Source organism: Hakea prostrata, unplaced genomic scaffold (assembly GCF_041222555.1).
Source record: "Hakea prostrata isolate BN-2017 unplaced genomic scaffold, UWA_Hpros_2 contig_131, whole genome shotgun sequence".
In the NCBI taxonomy this organism is placed as follows: Eukaryota; Viridiplantae; Streptophyta; class Magnoliopsida; order Proteales; family Proteaceae; genus Hakea; species Hakea prostrata.
In genome coordinates, this window is record NW_028291250.1 from 112,642 (window position 1) to 136,311 (window position 23,670).

At 37.0% G+C, this 23,670-nt stretch overlaps 2 protein-coding genes and 2 non-coding genes across 4 annotated transcripts; 3 read left to right on the forward strand and 1 right to left on the reverse strand.

The window, feature by feature from the left end:
• Positions 1-3,147: 3,147 nt before the first annotated feature.
• Positions 3,148-3,219, forward strand: TRNAH-GUG (transfer RNA histidin (anticodon GUG)). Its single transcript has one exon. It is a non-coding gene; the product is annotated as a tRNA-His (tRNA).
• A 6-nt stretch (positions 3,220-3,225) lies between these two features.
• On the forward strand, positions 3,226-3,319 carry TRNAY-GUA (transfer RNA tyrosine (anticodon GUA)). The gene is made up of 2 exons: positions 3,226-3,262; positions 3,284-3,319. It is a non-coding gene; the product is annotated as a tRNA-Tyr (tRNA).
• Positions 3,320-12,550: 9,231 nt separating this feature from the next.
• Positions 12,551-12,868, reverse strand: LOC148998807 (uncharacterized). Its single transcript, XM_089141709.1, has one exon. It carries the CDS (start codon positions 12,866-12,868, stop codon positions 12,551-12,553), a length of 318 nt encoding a protein of 105 aa, XP_088997835.1.
• Positions 12,869-16,338: 3,470 nt separating this feature from the next.
• LOC148998808 (receptor-like protein 7) lies at positions 16,339-19,616 on the forward strand (the record flags this gene model as incomplete). Its single annotated transcript, XM_089141710.1, is given in 4 exon segments — positions 16,339-18,655; positions 18,657-18,848; positions 18,850-18,961; positions 18,964-19,616. Coding segments are annotated over 4 exon segments (3,243 nt in total), but the record flags the coding sequence as incomplete, so codon positions are not given.
• Between the last annotated feature and the right edge of the window lie 4,054 nt (positions 19,617-23,670).

Here is a 23,670-nt window from a genome sequence, read left to right on the forward strand (position 1 = left end):
TGTTTTCTCAAAGAATCTTCCCAAAAGATCCGTGAGGCACTCACTTACTATCAAGACAGAATTACACTGAGAAGGGAATGTACTTGGAAATGCAGAAAATTTTAACCACCTTCACTAGCATTGATCTATCCAACAATTTCTTTATGGGAAAGATCCCCAATGCATTGGGAAATTTAAAAGCATTGAAAGTGCTCAACTTGTGCGGAAATAGCCTACAGGTCAAATTCCATTTTCCATGGGAAATCTAAGTGGACTTGAGTCACTAGATCGATCTATCAAGAAACAAACTCTCTGGAGAAATCCCAATGCAATTGGCAGATCTAACACTTCTTGAAGTCTTGAATCTATCCTTCAATGACTTAAAGGGAATTATTCCACAAGGGAACCAATTCAATATGTTTTCAATTGCGTTCTATGAGGGAAATGAGGGATTATGTGGTTTTCCTTTAACAAGTGTAGAGTTTTAACTCCCACATCAGCATTCCAATACAGATGATGATGATAATGAAACATGTATGTTTGATTGGAGGTTTGCCTTGGTAAGATATTGCTCTGGTTTAATAATTGGATTGGTTGTTGGAAGAGAGTTATTCTGGAGAAAAAAATAGATATTCTAAGTTCATTTCTAGGTTTATGAAATCCTAGCTGAGAATATGGTCAAGAAAAATCAAATGCCACAATAGGAGGAAATGAATCAATGTCCACAACCTGAATAAACTAGATTCATTACTGCACCACACAAAAAAAGGTTCCCTTTTGTAAAAGTTTTGCAGCTACTATAATCATAAAAGTCAATACAAAATCTCAAAGGGCGTTTTATAAATAAAATTTATGCTCTTATTGGCAAATTTATTTATTTATTTGTTTATTATTTTAAAGTGACATTTCCATTGCCAAGAGTTAAACCCGGGTTTCCTGGGTGAAAAACTAGATATCCTAACTGCGACAACAGATTGGTAATTGTTTGTATTCATTAATTTTTTTTAGGGATAATTACTATTGCCCCCCTGTACTTTGATTTTATTACTAATGTATCCCCTGTATTTTGCAAAATTACTAATCTAACCTTTAACTTGTCTATAATTACTAATGCCCCCCTACTGTTAAGTTCCGTTAGTTTACTGATGATGTGGCATCTCCATATTTTTTAAAAATCCCAAAATACCCTTTTACTTATCTCTTTACTTATTTACCCTTTTGTTAAGTTACAGTAATACCCTTAATTAATTGTAGAGAAAAAAATAATCATAATCTGTTTTACTCTAAAAAAAAATCACCAAAATAAAGAAATAATAATTGAATAAAATTAAAATAGAAACCGAAGAGGAGGGAAGATAGAATTCAACTCAAATTTGGAAACTGAATATCACCTACTTCGTTAATTCCTTCTCTGGCAAGATTTTGTGGTTTCGTCAATGGTGGGTTAGTAAAGCGGTTAAAATTCTAAACTCCCATGGGGAGGTGTTACGTATGCTAGAGGAGAAGGTGGGAAACCAAATCGAATTTGAATTTTGTCAATTTCTTTAATTCAAATAAATAAGTTTAGTGAAGTTAGGGTAAAACCAATATTTTTTTAATTTAAAATAAATGAAGTTAGGGTAAAATTGACATTTAATCTGGTTTTTATAAATGGGGTAGTATCGTTTTTCGATTTCTTAATTTTAATGAAGGACAAAGTGGACATTACATATTCAAACTTAACGGCTACTTAACACCGTTATAAGAAAGGGGGCAACAGTAATTTTGTAAAAAACAGGGTTTTATTAGTAATAAAATCAAAGTACAGGGGGACAATAGTAATTATCCCTTTTTTTTATTTTTTTTGGGATAATTACTATTGCCCCCCTGTACTTTGATTTTATTACTAATGTATCCCCTGTATTTTGCAAAATTACTAATCCAACCTTTAACTTTGTCTATAATTACTAATGCCCCCCTACTGTTAAGTTCCGTTAGTTTACTGATGATGTGGCATCTCCATATTTTTTAGAAATCCCAAAATACCCTTTTACTTATCTCTTTACTTATTTACCCTTTTGTCAAGTTACAGTAATACCCTTAATTAATTGTAGAGAAAAAAATAATCATAATCTGTTGTACTCTTAAAAAAAATCACCAAAATAAAGAAATAATAATTGAATAAAATTAAAATAGAAACCGAAGAGGAGGGAAGATAGAATTCAACTCAAATTTGGAAACTGAATATCACCTACTTCGTTAATTCCTTCTCTGGCAAGATTTTGTGGTTTCGTCAATGGTGGGTTAGTAAAGCGGTTAAAAGTCTAAACTCCCATGGGGAGGTGTTACGTTTCGTTTCCAATATTAAAAAAGCACCAGTCCCCAAAAAAAAAAAAAAAAATTGTGGTTTCCTTCCCTACGTATGCTAGAGGAGAAGGTGGGAAACCAAATCGAATTTGAATTTTGTCAATTTCTTTAATTCAAAATAACTATGTTTAGTGAAGGTGGAAAACCAATATTTTTTAAATTCAAAATAAGTTAGGGTACAATTGACATTTAATCTGGTTTTTATAAATGGGGTAGTATCGTCTTTTGATTTCTTAATTTTAATGAAGGACAAAATGGACATTACATATTCAAACTTAACGGCTACTTAACACCGTTATAAGGAAGGGGGGCAACAGTAATTTTGTAAAGAACAGGGTCTTATTAGTAATAAAATTAAAGTACAGGGGGGCAACAGTAATTATCCCTTTTTTTTTTCATTTATGCAATGGGAGTATGATGTTTGGCAATGTCCTACTAAGAATTTCTTTGATTTCTTTCCAAAACTCATCATCATCATTATACACGTCAACAATAATTTCTTTAGATTTCTTCCAAAATGTGAAACTGGATGTATCAATTAAGAACAGCAAAGATAAAGACATTCCGATTGGGCTGAATTAAAATGGGAAAAAATCTTGCATGGTGAAAACGCTATCAGAAATGCTTTGGCTGAGACCCTTCTTGAGCCTGATATTTTTCAATTAAGCAAAATTATTAATTATCTGTACCCGCAAAATAAAATTTCTTCAGTGTTCATCAATACTTTCTTTCCACATTTTGGCTTTGGGGGGCCTATCCTCGGGATGTTTAGTTAGAGATTTATGTGTGATTACTTATAAAATTCCAACCAAATAACATCTTGTGGCTGTAGTTTAGTGGTGAGAATTCCACGTTGTGGCCGTGGAGACCTGGGCTCGAATCCCAGCAGCCACAATGCTTCCGACCTTAGCTCAGTTGGTAGAGCGGAGGACTGTAGTTGGAGAATACCTAACAGGTGATCCTTAGGTCGCTGGTTCGAATCCGGCAGGTCGGAATTTTTTTCCCTCAAAGACAATACATTTTTTTTTTCTTTTTCCAGTGTGGTCTTTAAGGTAATTGATGTACCCTACTACCTTAGCTTAGTTGGTAGAGTGGAGTTCTTTAGTTGGAGGATTAGGTGATCCTTAGGTCGTTGGTTTGAATCCGGCAGATAGGAATTTTTTTCCCTCAAAGACCAATACATTTTTTTTCTTCTTTTTAGTGTGGTAGTTGTTATATATAATTTAAATATGAGGCAAAGTTTCACCCATGGCCCCAAATTGCAATACAATTGAAAGATGAAGATCTTTAGCCAATTCGGAGACCTTGATGTTCCAATCGAGCAAACCACAGATGAAGGAGGTTGAGTCACACCTTGAGTGTTGTCTTTAAGGTAATTGATGCACCCGACTACCAAGGGTTCTTCGCACCACCACCTCCAAGATAAAGTAACCTCCAACTAGAAGATGAGGTAGTTCTTCTACTCCCTTCAAAGAGCCAAAAGCTAGAGCACAACACTTAGACAAACTCAAAGGAAGAAACTTTTAAAATAAGTAACAAATAATACAAGTGTGAGGAGTGTCTCTATTACACACCACATGCAAGAAAGGGGTTTGCTTTATATAGACCCAAACCACACCTTACACCCCTTGAGATTCTCAAGGCAATGAATTGGGTCATTAAATCACAATGACTCACCTCATCATAAGGGGGTTAATCAATTCCCTACTAATAGAGAATCAATGGGCTTGTCCCTTCTCCACTAATGAGAATAAACCACCTTGACCTAACCTCCCCCCCATTAAATGGAGAATTAACTCTCATATTCACCACTTTTGTATGAGTTGGATTTAATCCATTCAATAACCTTAACCACACTCATGGTAATGAAGTTTAAATGAGAATTGAAGGTTAATAATTAGAATTTGAGTAAATTCCACCCTACAAGTAAGCCCATCTCATCACCATGATCAAGACCTTTAAGTTCCATGATTAATGTCATGAAGAGCCTCATAACCAAGGTCATGAAGGGCCTCCTTTACCCATGGGTGCCTCATTACCACCCCTACCTCATGGGTCCCACACACTAACAAAACAATAAAATAAAAAAAGTGCAAAACTAATTTTCAAACTTAATATAGATTTTAATAAAAAACCTAACAATCCCCCACAAGTTTCAAAATTACAAAAAAGGACACGTGTTGTGACTGTATTAAACAAGAAAGGACATATCACTGTAGGTGTCTTCGGGACTTGAACCTACACTAGGTCTAATGAGTTGCGCTATAAAGTACGTGTATAGTTGAACACCTTGAACCTTTCCTCATTAGCATAGCTAACCGTCCCATCATCCATATCTTAAAGGTCGACTTTTGGAGCTACCCTTTATATAACACATTGGACTTTTGAACCGGCCATGTCCCTTATCTTGGATTCATGAATGTTTAGAGAACTCGCCTATAAGTTTTCATTGGCGGCAGCCAAACCCCCTACATCCACTTAGGTTAGTCTCTGATGTGCACTACAACTAACACGCCCCACATTTGCCCTATTAGATAACATGTCTATCAGGGGCGGACCTATGAAGGGGCTGTGGGGCCATAGCCCACCCCCCCCCGGATTTTTTAAAATTGGATGCATATTCCCTTAATTCTTTTAATTTTTCCAGTTTTTTCTCTTCCCAGATGTGAAATGTCACTATTTGCCCCCCCCCCCAATATTGAGAACAGTTTTTAAAAGTAAAATGATGGGTATAAATGTCATTCCTAATAAAAAATTAATTCATCAATCCCTATTTATTCTCCCCTCTCTTCTCTCTCATCTTTTCTTCCTATTATTCTCTTCTATTTCTATAAACGTGGGTTAAAGGAAATTTTTGAAATTTTTTTATTAGGTATTCAAAAATCAAAATGTTATTTTTAATTAGAAACTAACTCTGCAATCCCTATTTATTCTCCTATTTCCTCTCCCCTCTATCCTCTTTTCTTCCTATTTATTCTCTTCCCTTTCTATAAGCGTGGCTTAATAAAATTTGGAAAAAAAATCTACTCCACAATTAGGTTTCTTTCTCTTTCTTAATTTATTTATTGTTTATCTTTTTCTCTCTTTTTTTTTAATTTTATTTATTTTTAATTTTTTATTCTTTTTAATTGATTTTATATACTATGTTTCTTTATTTCTTTTGCAATTTTTGTTATTTGATTTTATATTGTGAATAAATGTCTATAGTTAATAGGTAACTAACTACCATTGATTTGCATCTCTTACCTAAAAAAAAGTTTTTGGTTTACATCTCCTACCAAAGAAAATTTTGACTTGCATCTAACTTTTTAAGGTTGAAGTCATGTGTATATATTTTTTTTATATTGTTGCTTTAAGTTTACCTATATTTTGTCGGAAAAAAATATCATTATCAATAATGTACCCTTTTTTCAAATATGTGTGGGTCCCACAAAATATATGTGAGTCTATTATTTAATTTAATAAAATAGTTTAAAGGTGTGACCCCAAATAGATCTTATAAGGGCCCACACAATATGTGTGGCAAAAAAACATTAGTGTTTCTTCAATAGGAAGGTTATTTGACTTTCATTCTTCGGCCCCCCGCACTATTGCATCCTGGGTCCGCCCCTGATGTCTATAATTAAAATTTTAGAAAAGAGACCACTCTTTGGGACTCTTATAGCTTTACACAAGTATAAATGCCAACTGGAATGTACATGCAAGTATCAACGCAAAAAAGATTTCTATCAACACCGTGTAGGTGATGTGATACTTTTCACTTGCTTCTATGTCTAGACATACGAACCATGCACAGGGGCGGACCTTTAGAGGGCCCGAGGGGGGCCATGCCCCCCCCCCCTCGGATTTTTAGAAAATAGTATTAATTCCTTTATTTTTTTTATAGTTTTTATATAAATTTCCTTAATTTTTCGGTTTTTTTCTCTTCCCACACGTGAAATGTCACTATTTGGCCCCCCACAAATATTGAAAACAATTTTCAAAGGTAAAATAATGGGTATAAACATCATTCCTAATTAAAATCCAAATCCTCAATCCCTATTTATTCTCTTCTCTCTTCTCTCTCATCTTTTCTTCTTATTTATTCTCTTTTCTTTTATTCTCTTCTCTTTCTATAAACGTGGGGTAAGGAAAATTTTGAAAAAAAAAATATTATTAGGTATTCAAAATTTCATTCCTAATTAAAAACCAACTCCTCAATCCTTATTTATTCTCTCTTCTCTTGTCTCTCATCTTTTCTTTCTATTTATTCTCATATCTTTTTATAAACGTGGGTTAAGGAAATTTTTGAAAAAAAAAACTTGTTAGGTATTCAAAATTTCATTCCTAACTAAAAACTAACTCTTCAATCCCTATTTATTCTCTCCTATCTCTTCTCTCCTTCCTTTCTTCCTATTTATTCTCTTCCCTTTCTATAAGTGTGGATTAAGAAAATTTGGAAAAACATATACTACACAATTAGGTACTCTTTCTCTCTCTCAATTTATTTATTGTTTCTCTTTTTCTCTTTTGTTTTTGTTATTCTTTTTATTTGATTTTATATTATATGTTTCTTTATTTTTTCTGCAATTTTTGTTATGTGATTTTGTATTGTGATTTGTGAACAAAATATCTATAGTTAGTAAGGTAACTACCATTGGTTTGCATCTCTTACCCTAAAGAAAATTTTTGATTTACATCCTACCAAATAAAATTTTGGCTTGCATCTGACTTTTTAGGGTTGAAGTAATGTGTGTGTGTGTTCTATATATATATATATATATATATATATATATATACTAGTAAAAAATTACACGTGCAAATGCACGTGATTATACATGAAAAAAAAGATATAATAATAAGGAAGAAAAGAAAGAGACTGCTCATGAAATATAAACATGGAAAACAGAATAAAAAAATAAGGATTTTAATCAATGTTATACAACCTAACTTTGAATTCGTATTTATCTTAAACTTCAAGGTCATTAGTTAATTGATGTCTATAACAATAGATGTTTTATTTGCTTAATCCAAATAAACTTAAAATTGTTGTTTCATTTTTATCATCTAATGCTTAGGTATTCCTTTGAATTTGTCTTTGTTTTTTTATATTATTTTCTTTGGTGTCTTTTTTGACAATACTCTTTTTAATGTATGACAATTTCAGCTTTGAAACTACAAAAAACTTTATAAAGAATGTTTTACTTACAAAGCTATATCGAATAACAAATTAGAATTTAGCTATATCAAATTTCTTAAATTGTATGTTAGGTTCTCATTTCTTTGATTGAACTCCACCTCATCATAGAGAATTTAAACTTCAAACCACCTTTCTATAGAGAATTTGATTTGGTGTAAAGAAGCTGCTTATTCTTTTAGTTGTTATTGTATGTAATAAGCATTACCTTTTTAAACTTGCCAATCCTTAAGTCACTGGTTCGTCAATTAGTATTGGCTTTATCATATGCACAATCAAGTAATCATCTTTTGCACTTGACGGAATTTCAACACCATAATTGATGCCCCAACTAATTACTTGATGCATTAAAATGAAAGGGCATGTTTAAATCATTACCAATATAAAAACAATAAAAACTTCATTTGAAACAATTGATGTACATGCGTGTACAGTAATCTTCTTTTCTATTTCAGCGATCTATTGTTTCAAATGATCAATTCATAATCCATCGGCAAATAGTAGAAAGACGGATCCACATTAAAAACAAAAATTTCAATTGGGTGCTTTGACACTCTAGCAATTAATTTCTCTTGCCATTTAGTCATTTTATTTTTGTTTTTAATTAATTCAAACTTATTTTTGGCATCGATTACATTATATCTCATGATTGGATTTAATTACACATTTAACTAAAATGTCGTATTTAATGTGCACTGTAGCTTGAGGGGATGCTCAACACTGATTTAGCGCGCCTATCAATCTCTTTTCTTGAAGAATCTGTTTTGCATGCCATTTTTCCTCATTATTTCTAAATGTGTATATACACAAGTAAGAAGAAGACGAGAAACAGATTAGTAAGTGGGACAAAAATTAATACGATTTCACAAAGGTTACTTTTGTTTCACATTAACTCATTAGGCATTCCCTTACCCCAAAAAAAAAAATCATTAGGCATTCCTTCCTCCAATGTTTGGACCGGTCAAATTGTCGGATCATAGGTCCTAAAAATTCAACTTCAAGAGTTGATTAAATTATAAAAGATCAATACATCATAAGTAAGAATTCAAATTTAAATCTGCTTAAGCCTTGTCTTTCTCATGCATTTGCCTCTCATGTTATGAGGGATTAGCTTCAAAAGGAATTAGAAAATTTTCATTAGAAATACGAACATTTACTCGATGCTAGTGGTCATTAGAAGATCTAGACTTGGAACTAACTTAACTACCAACAACAACTTCTTGAATTAAAAGACTGACTGATAACAAAAGACTCCTAAACTAACTAAACACAAATTCTAAAAAAAAAAAACAAACTCTTAAAAAATAAGAACCCTTCTTGCAAAAGAGTCTTACTGTTGGTGCTAAATTTGCTGGAGGCTTTGAACCGTAATCTTCGCACCAAATCGCTCAAATCTGGATCGATCTGGTTTGCTCCACAGTGAATCAATCTCTCGTTCCTGGAAAATAAAACACCTGTGAGAAATGGAGCCGATCGTCTTGATCGGCGTCGTGTCTCCGACGGTCTAGTCAGAAATGAAGACAATGCTCCTGAGCTCGAAGGAGCTTCTGAGGTGCTCTAATGGTGTTGAATCAGAAAAGTACTGGTGTTTAGATTGATCTGAGAGACTTACTTTTGACTAGTTCATCATCCCTTTTAGTTATAAATTTCCCGCCTATCTTGCTTTTAACTGTGATCGTCGGATAGTAACATAGGGTTGAATGGCTATGATTTGGCCTTCCTCCAAGTTCTTGGGCGGACCCATAGATTGCTTTACTTGATAATTAAAACCAACCGAATTGTCATAAGATTGGAATGAACCGGCCTGGGCTGGGATCAGGATATTTTAGTCACAACACGAGCCCCCAAGCCTGTTGATCAGGTCGAACTTATATGAGACTCTGGTCAGGCGACTTGAATCTTTCTTTCAAATAATATCAGAATGTTGTGTTTGTCGCAATCTCGTAGATTTCATCAGAATCGTCCAACTAGAATAAAAATTTCCTCTTTAAATGTTGACTCTTGGTATCCCCTGTTAGTCTTTCCAAAATTTCTTCCATGTGGTAGAACTTCACTGGATCAATATCCTACAATTTTTCCCAACCAATTATGATTTTCAAAATTGCAGCCTCAGGTTCCCAAGTCATCATTAACTTGAGCATTGATCCATGGTCCATTTCTTATATAAAATTGTAATTTTCTCGGAAATCAAGCCATTCCTCGTAATCAAAAAGTTACTTTGCTCAGCCCCCAAATCATCCTGCAGACCAGCCGAAATCTTTATCTTGTCACAGCTTTTATAAATATAACTTTTTGTCTTCCTTGACGTTATCCTTCTTTGCGCCATTTGATCATAAATTCTGTCTCTTTTCAGCGTACAGTTACCACATCCTTTCCAACTCCTTTTAATATTGTCCTCGTGTCCAACCGTAATGCCTCTAAATCCACCAATTGACTCCACTCGTCGATTACAAGTAGCTACGTCCGTCAATCTTGAAACATCGTATATTTCCCTCCACTTTTCAAGGAAACTCCTCACTTTATCTCTTATATTTATTCACCTTCTACTATCTATTCTCGCCCGTACCCTGTCTGCATTCTGTGAAAATACAACATATTCATCCGCCATCTCCGTTGTTCTTCCTGCTTCCACCTTCATTCTGCAAATCTTCACTCCCTACCTTTCCTTCTTCGCCATGGACCCTTCAACTAATCTTCCTGCATCTCACACTTCTGAGCGACCCACTATTCCTTCGAGTGCCAACCAACCAGAGAAAACCCTAGGTATCATCTCCCCCGATCAGGTTTCCTTAGACTGGAAACCCACTCCTTACGCTCACGATGAAGCCATTGTTCCTTACACACCTGTGGACATGTCTAAGGAAAAGAAAGACCCACGATACGCTGGTCCAGAATGGTACCCAACCAAGGTAAAGAAATCTCACCTGCTGTCTTTCTTAGAAGATTATCACTTTCCCTTCGATGCCAAGGTATGGGTCCCTGAACCTTCTGAACGTCCATTCAGTGTTGAACCTAGGGTCATTACTATTTATCTTGACCACCTTGAGTCTGGTTTTAGAGTTCCTCTTGTCTCGATAGTCCAATCCCTGCTTGACTACTACCATGTCAGCCCTTGTCAGCTTACTCCAAACAGTTGGAGATTAGTGTACTGCTTTTTTGCTTTCATTCACAAAATGAAGCGTCTCCCCTCTGTAGAACTTTTCAGAAATTACTACACTTTGAAGGTATCCCACGAACGCGGTTACATTCATTTTGCCAGAAGAACCTGTATTGCAAGTGAACTGGGTCAAGATACCCGAATTTTCACCGACTCCTCCATTCCTCATGACAAGAAATAGTGGCGAGAGAAATACTTTTTCTGTGCCATACCCAGTCCAAACTATCATTCCCGATGGTGCCTGCATTCCTTGAATTCTCTTCTTCCTCTGAACAAGCGTCCTGAACTCAACGAATATGATCGAGAGACTTGGGACTTGATTTCCACCGGAATACCGATTGATGCGGCTAACCTGAAAATCGATGCAGGTCTGGCCAACCATGGTCTTTTTCCAGGTAAATAACAATGATGATGATGACGATTTTTTTTTGACCTTCTTTTCTCTCTCTCTCTCTCTCTTTATATATACATAAATATAGGAACTGTTGTTCATCAAGTCCCCAGCATCTCTGAACTTCGAATTTTTGATCTCAAGAATTTAAGGCATCCGGATTCTGAGAGTTCTTCAGGAGATGCCAATGATGAAGATGATGTGGACTCTGAAAAAGAAGAAACTGCCAGCTCTGGTTATAGCTACTCCTCTAATGATGATGATGATGGGTCTCCTCCGGAAGGTGACAAGAATGCTGCCATTTACTACGATCCTCCAGTTGACCCTCCTGTTTAAGAACATATTCTTCCTTGCTTTTGATATACCTTTTTATTAACCTTTTGATGTAATGGTTGTGACTCTGTTGATCTTCCTTATTTTTTCCCTTTTTGATCAATGGAGTTTCCCTTTTCTTTTCTTTTTTTATTTTTTTCCTTGTAACTTTGATTAAACAATATTTTGAAGTGAATCTTAGCAATCTTTGACCTGCCACACATCTGATCAGGTGCTATATTGCTTAGATAATAGTTGAAAAGAGTCTTGATAACTTTGAGTAGAATCTTCAATATAACCTGTAGTTTCAAGAAATCCTCTTGACCAGCTCTTGTGACTATGATCAGTTGGGCTGCCTCGGAAGGCTGGCTACTTGAGCCTGACTTACGGAAAGTTGGGACCATCCTCGGAAGGAATGATCCTTGATTAAGCTAGCATGACCCTGTTCCCCGAAAGGCTGGCTACTTGAGCCTGACTTTTGGAAAGTCGGGACCACCCTCAGAAGGAATGATCCGTGATCAGCTTTGGAAAGCATGACCAGGCCTCAGAAGGCTGTCTACTTTGAGCCTGACTTACGGAAAGTTGGGGCCACCCTTGGAAGGAATGATCCGTGATTAGCTTCGGAAAGCATGACAAGGCCTCGAAAGGCTGGCTACATGAACCTGACTTATGGAAAGTTGGGACCACTCTCGGAAGGAATGATCCGTGATCCGCTAGCATAATCAGGCCTCGGAAGGCTGGCTTACTAGAGCCTGACTTCGGAAAGCCAAGATCACCCTCGGAAGGAATGATCCAGGATCAGCTTTAGAAAGCATGATCAGAAAATTGGTTCGATGAAAAAGACCTTTTGCACAATTTGTAGAAGAATCTTTTGGTGACAATGGTTGATAGAAATAATTTCTTCAAAAATATCAGAAAATTCTGCTCCCTTTCTATTGATAATACTTCTTGAGGTGAATTACATTCCATGGTCGCCTTAAACAACTTCCTTGAACATCTTTGAGCCAATATGTGTTTTTGCTCACAGTCTTTGTTATCGCATATGGTCCTTCCCAGTTTGCGGAGAGCTTTCCACAATTTCTCGGGTCTGATGCTGATTTTTCCCTAAGACCAAATCTCCAACTTTAAAAGATTTAGGCCTGACACGAGCATTATAGTATGCTGTTGTTCTCCTCTGGTACTCTATATTTCAATACAGAGCCTTCTCCCTAACTTCATCCAAAAACTCTAGATTCACCCTCAGTCCCTCTTCGTTAGTTACTAGATCGAACCTCTCTGATCTATCTGACCCAACCATTACCTCTATTGGAGCCAAGGCTTCAGATCCATTTGCCAACTTAAAAGGTGTTTCTCCTGTTGGTGCTCTGACTGTAGTTCTATATCCCCATAACACATGAGGTAACTCATCAACCCATAGGCTGTTTGCTTCATCCAGCCTTCTTTTGATTCCCTGTAAGAGAGTTCTGTTAGTTATCTCAATCTGACCATTGCATTGAGGATATGCCATAGAAGAGTTTTTGTATTCGATGTGGTAATCTGCGCAGAATTCCTTAAATCTTTCATTGTCAAACTGAGTTCCGTGATCTGTTAATAAGACTTTTGGTAGAACATATCTGAAGATGACCTTATTTCTAAAAAACTTCTCAATTTGATTTGTTCTAGTTGTGGCTAAAGCTTCTGCCTCCACCCACTTTGTAAAATAATCAATTGCAGCTATCACAAATTTTCTTCCTCCAGATGCAACAGGAAATGGACCAAGTAAATCCATCCCCCACATTGCAAATGGAATGGGATTGAGAATTGATGTCAGTTGTTCTGCTGGTTGTTTCTGGATTGGAGCATGAATTTGGCACTGATGGCATCTCCTTACATATTCAGTTGCTTCAGCTTGCATCCGTGGCCAATAGAACCCTTGCCTCAAAATTTTATAGGCCAAAGCTTTTCCACCTAGATGACTCCCACAGATTCCCTCATGAACCTCTGCTAAAGCATATTATGCATCGGATGGTCCTAAACACTTCAAAAGTGGCCCCAAAGTTGCTCTTTTATACAATAGTTCATTCTTTAGAATAAACTTTGCAGCTCTTCTTTTCAACGTTCTAGCTTTTTCGCTATCCTTAGGAAGAAAATCTTCTTTAAGGTATTGTATAATGGGGTCCATCCAAGACACTTCTGTATCAATTTCCATTATCTCTGGCTCCAAATGTGCCGGAATATCCAGCTCTTAGATATATACATCTTGTGGTAGAGAAGTAAATTTTGCAGATGTTAACTTCGCCAGAGAATCTGCCATCGTGTTTTGATTTTTGGGTACTCTCATAATTGAGAATTGTTGGAACCACACCTTACAATCCAGTGCCTTCTTAAGATAACTGATCATCCTGTCATCCTTTGCTTCATATACTCCTGTAATTTGGCTGACCACCAGCTCAGAATCACTTTTAATTGAATTAATTCACTAAGCTTCATTTATTTTGAATTAAAGAAATGGGCAAAATCCAAGTCGCTTTGGTTTCCCACATTCACTAAACTTCATTTATTTTGAAAATATTTTAGGTGATATTCAGTTTTCAATTTGAGTTGAATTAGAATTTCCTTCCTCTTCGGTTTCTATTTGAGTTATATTCAATCATTCTTTCTTTATTTGGTGGTTTTTTTTTAGAATAAAATGGATTATAGTTATTTTTTTCTCCCCAGTTAATTAATGATACTACTGTAACTTGACAAAAGGGTATAAGGGTATTTTGGGGTTTTTGAGAAAATATAAAGATGCCACATCATCAGTAAACTAACGGAACTTAATAGCAGGGGGCAATAGTAATTGTAGACAAAGTTAAAGGTTGGATTAGTAATTTTGAAAATTACAGGGGATACAGTAGCAATAAAATCAAAGTACAGGGGGGCAATAGTAATTATCCCTTTTTTTGATCTATTAGGCACCCATTTTAACACATAAGAGTTCCGACCGCAATCAACTTCCATGATGTTTGGGATAAGTTTTGCAGTTGGGTAAAAGATCCGTACTTTGTAGAATCCCAATCGAATTCTACAATTTGAACCCTGATCGGACTCTACAATCACTATACAGGAAAGCTACCTAAATATCTATATAAACCGAACAGATGGTTGTGGCAACAGAATTAGCAGTCTGACACCCTAAGGATATGACAGAAGACTTAGGCATGATTAAACCTTTCTAACAACTTGTTCACTTCACTGGCTGGAATTGCCATTACCTAATCACTCCTGCAACATGCATGATGACATTAAATCTTAACTCTTAACATGCTACAAGAGTGCCACTCATCAATTTCGGGTTCTCCCCAAACATGCAGTCAACTTCCCGTCTTGCTGAAATCACCACTTTCTTTTCAATTTGCTTTCTCAATCTGCAAGGGAAGCAACGTTCATATCTTGGATTTGTCCAACAAACAATTGAATGGCAACATTTGAACGTGCCTCAGGAAATCTTATTACAATTGTAGGTCTATCCAATATGTTACCACCATATTATCTTAAATTTAACCATGACTAGTTCTACCTCATCCGTCTTACTCCCCATAGGTTTAACCATCTTAATTTTAATTTTGATAATTCTTCTTTCTTAGGGCCTGTTTGGATATCTGAATCCAAGGATTCGAAATTTCTGGATTTATGAATCAAACATTTATACCTATTTGGTTGTAAAACATCATTGGATTCATGAAATCCCACATTTTTTTTTGCCTAAAAACGTGAATTAAGTCATTCTTGGATGTTGGGTGGAATCCATAATTAAGTATAAAAGGAATGAAATTTACGGATTCACTCGGGGTAACTCGACGGAACTTTATGAACTTCGATAGATTTGAGGCTAACCAAACAGTTAATTTTTTTTGAACCATAAATCTATAGATATGAAATCTATAAATATAAAATTCTATTTCATTTCAAATGCATGGATTCATGTAACAAAATAGCCCCTTATGCTTTTATCTCCCGTTTTCCTTGACATCCACGGATCCACCATAGAAGTGTTAATTAGGGACCAAAAACTAGGAGAAGACTGGGGAAATTTATAACTTTATCCAAGAAAATATAAGTAAATCCATTGTTATCACACTTTTTAAAAGAAAAGTCGATTTTCCATTTTAAAAGACAATTAATCACCGTTCCATTGCGTATGGAAATTTGAAAACTCTAAACCACCTGGAGAGGCATCTTTCCAAACTCTATAATGACTTTCTCATACAAAAGAAGTCTTAAAGTGTTTGCTTCACCAAAAAGGCGTCTTTGCCAAGATGACCCATCACTGACTAAGGAGTCATAAAGCGTTTGCCCAAATGACCCGCAACACACTAACAAGTCTTAAAGCATTTGCTTAGATAACCCATCACTCACTAAGGAGTCTTAAAGTTAATTAAGTTCTTTCTTTCGGTAGTCTTAAAGCTAAGTTTACATCTTATAATCTTCAAGATTTGACTCTTAGCCTCACCCCCATAAGACCCATCATGCAGTTAAGGTCAAGGAAAGAAAGCTAGCTAGCAGCAACTAGATGCATTAGTTTCTTTTCTTCTCTTTTTCACTCTCTTTCGTCCATTATTAGTTTGTCTTTTGTCTAGCTTATTTGTTCCAAAAATTCATACACGCCTACAGGAACATTTTTGGTTGATCCCAAACTGAACTGATATTGAATTAAGAGAGGCAGCTTGGATAACTCAGCTGTAGAATTCCCTCAGCTTCATTGGAGTTGAGACAATTTGGGTGGAATGACAATAGTGATTAAAACAAATTTGAAAGCTCCAAATGGTCCCCTCGGGGAACATTATAAGAAATTATACAGCAGAGTAGATGGCATTGATTTGTAGAAAAAATACTTCTGGGGCTTTCACTCCCAAAGATCCGTAAGGCACTCACCATGGAAAAAAAACTTTATCATGCCCGTAAATAACGTTTCTATTAGGATCCTTCTTAGAGATTGTCTCATGCATGGTTTTGTCTATAAATAAGCAGCAAGAAGAACTCCTTCATGCATCAGTCATCTAACATTTACAAAACTTATACCTTTTCTAGTTCCTTTGAAGAAATTTATAAGGCAAGCATGTGCTGGCAACTGCTTTTCTTACTAGTGCTGTTTCAGGCTTGTTTCCTTTCTTCTCCTTCTCCTTCTCCTTCTTCTTATTTATGTCTTCATGATGAGCACTCTGCTTTGTTGCAATTTAAGCAAAAGCACTACCATGTCTCTATAAACTATCCTACATCTCTCAACTCGTGGAAGCCAAATACTGATTGCTGCTTCTGGGAAGGCATCTCTTGCGATGGCACTACTGGTCATGTAGTTGGCCTTGCTCTCTTCAATTCGTCGCTCCATGGTTCCATCCATTCCAATAGTACCCTCTTCAATCTCCTTCAACTTCAAATGCTTGACATCTCAAGGAACAGTTTTGAACACTTTGCACCATCAGGCTTTGTAAGACTCTCTGGATTATGGCATCTCAACCTCTCAGCTAACTCTTTTTCAGGACAATTCCCATCTGAAATCTCAAATCTTACCAATTTGGTTTCTCTTGATCTTTCTTCGAATAACTTTCTGGGCCAAATCCCATCTGAAATCTCAAATCTAACCAAGTTGGTTTCCCTTGATCTTTCTGCTAACTACTTTCTGGGCCAAATCCCATCTGAAATCTCAAATCTCACCAAGTTGGTTTCTCTTGACCTTTCTTGGAATGAATTTCAACTTGAAATCCCAAATCTGAGGGCATTTGTCCAAACTTTAACCATGTTAAGAGAACTCCATCTTGATCAGGTGAATTTGTCGGCTCAAATAAATAGGGATTGGTGTCATCACTTATTATCTGCACTCCCTAACCTTCATGTTTTGTCATTGACTGATTGTTCACTTACAGGTCCCTTGGATGCATCGATCTCGAGCTTTCATTCACTGACAGAGCTACATCTTGAGTCCAATGAGAATCTCGTTTCCAAGATACCAAGTTCTTGGATGAACCTTACTTCTCTCACTGTCCTTAATCTTCATGGTTGTGGGTTCTATGGAGACTTTCCAAGTAGTGTTTTTCTTCTACCTAAGTTGAGTTACATAGACTTATCTTTTAATCCACTTCTCTCAGGGCACTTGCCTGAATTCCCTCAAATAAACGCTAGTCTTCAATATCTGTATGTTGAATGGACAAAATTCCAAGGGAGGTTGCCAAGTTCGATTGGGAACCTCAAGTTCTTGAAGGATTTATATCTTGATCATTGTAACTTATCAGGACCAATCCCTCCATCCATTAGTAATCTAACCCATCTTGAGGGACTATTGTTGAACAACAATTTGCTCCAAGGGCCCATCCATTTTTCTCTGTTTTATCTCCCATCAATGTATCAGTTGGACTTGTCCTTTAACCAATTCAATGAGATCGTAAATGAGCCTCCTCCTATTTACAACATCTCCTCTCCTTTCTCTAATCTACTAGTGCCACAAATTTTATTAAGTGACAACCATTTGAGAGCAGAAGACCTGATGAGTTTGATTTCTAAGATCAAAGGAACAATTGAAGTCCTTGACCTTTCATTCAATGATTTTGGCAACCTAGGACAAGATATAAATCTTTCTTATGATGGTTTTCCAAGCAGTAATCATAGTGGTGACATCAACTTTTCCAATGCTAAATCTTTGGCCATAAATTTGAGATCTTGCAACATTAGTAAATTCCCAGAAAATTTCCTCAAGAATCAGGAGCTAGAACTTCTAGACCTTTCCTATAATAGAATTAGTAAGTTCCCAAAGTTCCTTAAGGATCTCAAGGAAGTGAACAGTCTACTTATTGGTGCCAACATAATTGGTGGTGAGATACCCAAATGGATATGGCTACAGAGTTGTAGAGAGTTGAACCTTTCTAACAACAAGTTCACAGGTCTGGAATTGCCATTACCTGATCACTCCTTCAATACATTAGAAATACTTGATCTTCACTCAAACATGATGCAAGAATGTCAGTCATCTTCTCCATGCTCTCCCCAAACATTTGATGAGTATGACAGGGAGGTTGTATCCCATATCTTAGGGAATCTCACTTCCTTTTTCTTTGAAACCACCTATTTCTTCTCAATTTCAAACAACAAATTAACTGGAAAAATCCCTTCCTCAATCTGCAAGGGTAGCAATCTTGAGGTCTTGGATTTGTCGAACAACCAATTGAGTGGCAACATTCCAACATGCCTCAGCAATAGCAATTTGGGTGTGATAAATTTGCAAAGGAACCAATTACATGGGCCCATTCCTCATGATTTCAAAGATGGCTGCAATCTGCATACACCTGAAACTCAATAAAAACAATCTCCAAGGAGGCGTTCCAAGGTCATTAAGCAACTGCAAGTCACTCACAGTATTGGATATTTCGGACAACCGGTTGAGTGGTACTTTTCCTCATTGGTTGGAAAATCTCATTGAATTGCAGGTTCTAGTTCTAAGGTCCAACAAATTTGGTGGTTCCATTGCTCAACTTTGTCCAAGCTCATTCTCCTCCCTTCCCAAGCCTTCATGTCATTGATCTCTCTTTCAATAATTTTACGGGAGATTTACCATTGCAATACATTCTTCATTGGACGGTAATGATGTGTGTAGGTATCTATATGACTTGTATTACCATGGTGCAAATAATTCTGCATACTATCAAGACACAATTGTGATTACTGAGAAGGGAACAGAGCTGAACATGCAGAGAATTTTAATTGCCTTCACCGCCATTGATCTATCTAGCAACTTCTTTGTAGGAAAGATCCCGGATGCATTGGGAAACTTGAAAGCACTCAATGTGTTAAACTTGTCCGGAAATAGCCTAACGGGACAAATTCCATTTACGATGGGAAATTTAAGTGGTCTTGAGTCACTAGACCTTTCCAGAAACAAACTCTCTGGAGAAATCCCAATGCAATTGGTAAGTTTGACATTCCTTGAAGTCTTGGATCTATCTTACAACAACTTAATAGGAATTATTCCACAAGGGAGCCAATTCAACACTTTTTCAAATGCTTCCTATGCGGGAAATGCAGGATTATGTGGTTTTCCTTTGACAAAGAAGTGCGGAGTTTTACCTCCCGCATCGACAATCCAAAAAGGAGATGATGATGATGATTATGATGATGAAACATGTTTGTTCGATTGGAGGTTTGCTTTGGCAGGATATTGTGCCGGTGTTATAGTTGGATTGGTTGTTGGACGAGAGTTATTTTGGAGAAAAAACAGATGTTTTGAGTTCATTTCTAGGCTTGTGGTGTGCCAAGCGAGAGGAAAGGGTCTAGCAAAACCAAATGCCAGAATAGAGAGAAATGAATCCATATCCACAATGAAATTTCCTATATTTGCTTTCGTAATTTTGTTCTTTTATTATGTTTGTACGCTTATGTGTACTTGTCTTTGGGTTGAGTCAGATGTTGAGCCCCCTTTAAATGTATCTATATTTAATATTTTCTACAGGAAAATTTTAGAGACACCCTTAGATATATAATGAAAAGCACAAAAAACCCAAGTGTATGCTAAATTGACATAAACACCCGAAAATATTACCTTAAATTGCACTAGATTACACTATGCAATATATTACATTAAGAGTCATCATTTTTTATCTTGTAAAATTCCAAAAATCCCCTTCATATCATGGAAGGGTAACGTCCTAACGTGTTTCATATCGATTCAATCTCCCCTAGCTTCTCGAGTCCGAATCACATCCCTTGATGCTTCTTCACCACAAAACTCGGTGGGGTCTATGTTGAACCCCACTAGGGTCACTACGAAATTTATTTATTATTATTCAGATGTGAGTACCACCCCCATTTTGTTGTGAAGAAGCTTGGGGGAGAAGTTTGTGCTACCCTGACCGGGAAATGATCCACTATATTCCCTTGTTTGCCTCGAGTGAGCTCTCTCTTGTTGCAAGTCTGCCTGGATTATGTGCAGCGTGGCTCTTCGCTTCACTTTGGAAAAAAATGAATTTCTATCAATTTATTTGAGAGGATAAAGAGCCTCCTCAGTGCCTTCCCCCTCCAACCATCTCAGGTCTTATTTCATATCTTGTCTCTTTTTTTTTTTTTTTTTAGTTAGTTCCTTTCTGCAATTTCTTTTATTTGCCAAACCAAGAAACTATATATATAAACACACATCCATTGTTTCATAGCAAAATTAGTAAACCCTGAATGTATACAGAGTTGGTGTCTAATGAAGGAGCTATTTTCAGACCATTATGTTGGTGCAACCTAGAGGGGGGTGATTAGGTTGCAACTAGTGGATTGTCCCAATTTTTTGGTTTGTGCAAAAATACAAGGTAAATTGAGAATTCAAATGAATTTAAACAATGACAAGCAATCACAACACAAGATTTATAGTGGTTCGACTTTACAAGTCTACGTCCACTCCTCTCTTGGCCTCAAGAGAGATTTCCACTAATGATTCTCTTTCAATACAATGGGTAGAGATCAAACCCTTACAATAATCTTTGTTTAGCAAGTAGGGCAAGAGCACCCGTTAACAATCTTTGTTTACGGGCAAGAGCACCCAAGCAATCTTTGTTCACGGGCAAGAGCACCCAAGCAATCTTTGTTCATAGGCAAGAGCACCCAAAGACCATTTCTAATCTACCTAGACTAGAATTGAAACAATTACAAAGGAAGGATGTTACCTTACAAGAGGTGTGACACTTTACCTCTTGTGTGAATGTGATGCAATGTGAGTTGTATGCTCAAATGGAGTTGTATGCACCACCTACGCCTTCAATCGCTTCAAACTTGACTTTCACAAGCTTACTTTGTACCTTGGTATTGTTCTTCAAGGTTGGGAGAGGGTGAGAGGCAAAGCACAAGGCTTTCTTGCAATTTGAGAGCTTTAGGATCACTTGGGGAGTGGGTGATCAAGTGTGTGTGTTTATACTCTCAAATGAGGTGAATTGGGTTTATATAGAGCACCTTTGAGTGCCAAAACCCCATCCCCAACGGATAGAAAACGGACACATTTTAAGTCCACTTTTCAGCCCAGACAGACGTCCGTCTGAAAAGAGCCGTTAAACTAGCCGTTATAGGCTGTTTTTACACCAAACGGAATTCCGTTTGGGCAGACGGTCATCCGTCTCAGAAAAGAGCCGTTGCAAACTAGCCATTACTGGCTAAGTCAGGACCAGACGGGCAGCCGTCTGGCTTTCTATTTCGAGAAACACAAACCAAACGGTCAGCCGTCTACTCGGATGGCTGCCCGTCTGAGCTCTGTTTTGCTGAATTAAGTTGGGGTTTGGACATGGCTTAGGTTTTTGGACTTTTTGGTCAACCCTAAGCATTGTACACCTCACTAATATGTCCTAGGTCACTCTAGTAATATAAATTACATATAATTGATGCATTTACATGAATGTGTATGTGAGAGTGTCCTAAGCCCTAATTTAGCCTAAGTCTTGATCTTCGACTTGATCTTTGACTTGATTTTGTGCAACGGTCTTCATGTCCATCTTGGCATGGTCATCTTGACTTAGACTTCATGTCCATCTTCATGTCTATCTTGGCATGATCTTGGCTTTGACTTGAGCATATGGCTTTGAATTGGAGTTGGTCCACTTGTTCTCATCTTGAACTAAAACATCATAACTCAATATAGCCATTAGTAATTCATGCTTATTATCATCAAAACCAATAGAGGCTGATGTAGCAAATGCTGACATGGCATTTCCCAACAATCTCCCCCTTTTTGATGATGATAAACACATGAATGATTGGAAGATATGAATGATAATTAATAGCAAATAAAAACTCATTTATATACATGTTATTTACATGTTTTTCCATGGTGAATTCTAATTCATGTTTGTTATCATCAAAACATGGTGAATTCAAGTTTCATGTTTGTTATCATCAAAATCAATGGAAGCCGATGTGGCAAAATGCTGACATGTCATTTTCCAACACATTATTTACAAACCCAAAAGAGAGAGAGAAGAAGGTCATATGGCCAATGCCTAACAGGACAAGGTAAAGCCTCGCATAAAGTCTTGTGGTTAGTGATGATCTTGACTAAAGAAAACTTCTCAAACACACCCAATTCATCAGCCGCAATAAGAGCATCCGCCATTGCCGCTTGTAGTTCCGAAGAACCGCTGCTTCTTCTTACCTTTAACAAAACACTAGCTCTTTTAACGTTTAAATAGAAGATAGCCAGCTTCGAGGGTGGCGCCTCCAAGGAAGAAGAAAATATTTCATTCATACTAATTATTTCGCACTTACAACTTATATCCTGCTCCCTTCAAAACCCTACAATGCTTCCAGTGCTAACCCTACAATTAATCCCTTACATCCCACTCCTATCTTGATCACAAAACCCCTTCCCACCATTAACTGATCCTTTTCCCCCTTTAAACATAATCCTTCAAATTTGCCTGTGGTTTCCTCTTATGGTGTGGTCTTGTTGCCCTTTGTGGTGGTGCTTTGCTCCTGCTCTTGTTTGTTGCCCATCGTGGCATTCGTGGTCCGGGTGTGGTCCCCCTGAATGTCCCTCTCACTCGCTCACATATCCCCTACACCAACTGAAGGTACGTTCTTCGTAACATTGCCCCCCATTCCGGTGAAACCTTGTCCTCAAGGTTCGGATCACAAGCAAGTTATCGGATTTAAAGACGTCCTCCCAAGTGGTGTCTTCAAGTGGAAAATCAGACCACTTTGCACCAGAACTTGGTCCTTGACTGGTTCCCTTGATGGACGTGACAATGATTTAGAATATCCAAAGGGAACAGCTAGGTGGTATCTGCCAAAATTGGTGGGGGAAACGACAGAATACTAGTTGTATCACCCACGAATTTCTTGAGCAATGAAACATGGAACACTGGGTGAATTCTAGCTTCGGTTGGGAGGTCTAGCTTGTAGGCAACCTTGCTGGTGCGAGCTATAATTCGAAGTGGCCCAAAGAATTTGCGTCCTAGTTTTTGATGAGCGAGTAATGCCACAAAGATTTGCCAATAAGGTCAGAGCTCTACCCATACTAAGTCCCTGTTTGCAAATTTCACATCTAGTTGATGTTTGTCTGCTAAGTATTTCATCCTCTCTTGAGCACTGAGAAAGTTAGAGCGAAGTGTATGGAGCATGGAAGCTCTGGTTTGCACTTCTATATCTACCACTTCATTCTTTGTAGAGACGGGAATCTACTGTGCAAAGGTGGGTCGTGCACACCCACACAATGCCTCAAATGGTGTCATTCCGGTGGTGTTATGGAAGTATGTATTGTACCATAATTCACCAAGAGGAAGGTACTTAGAGTATATGTTGGGTTCATCCGCCACATAACTTCTGAGATATTGC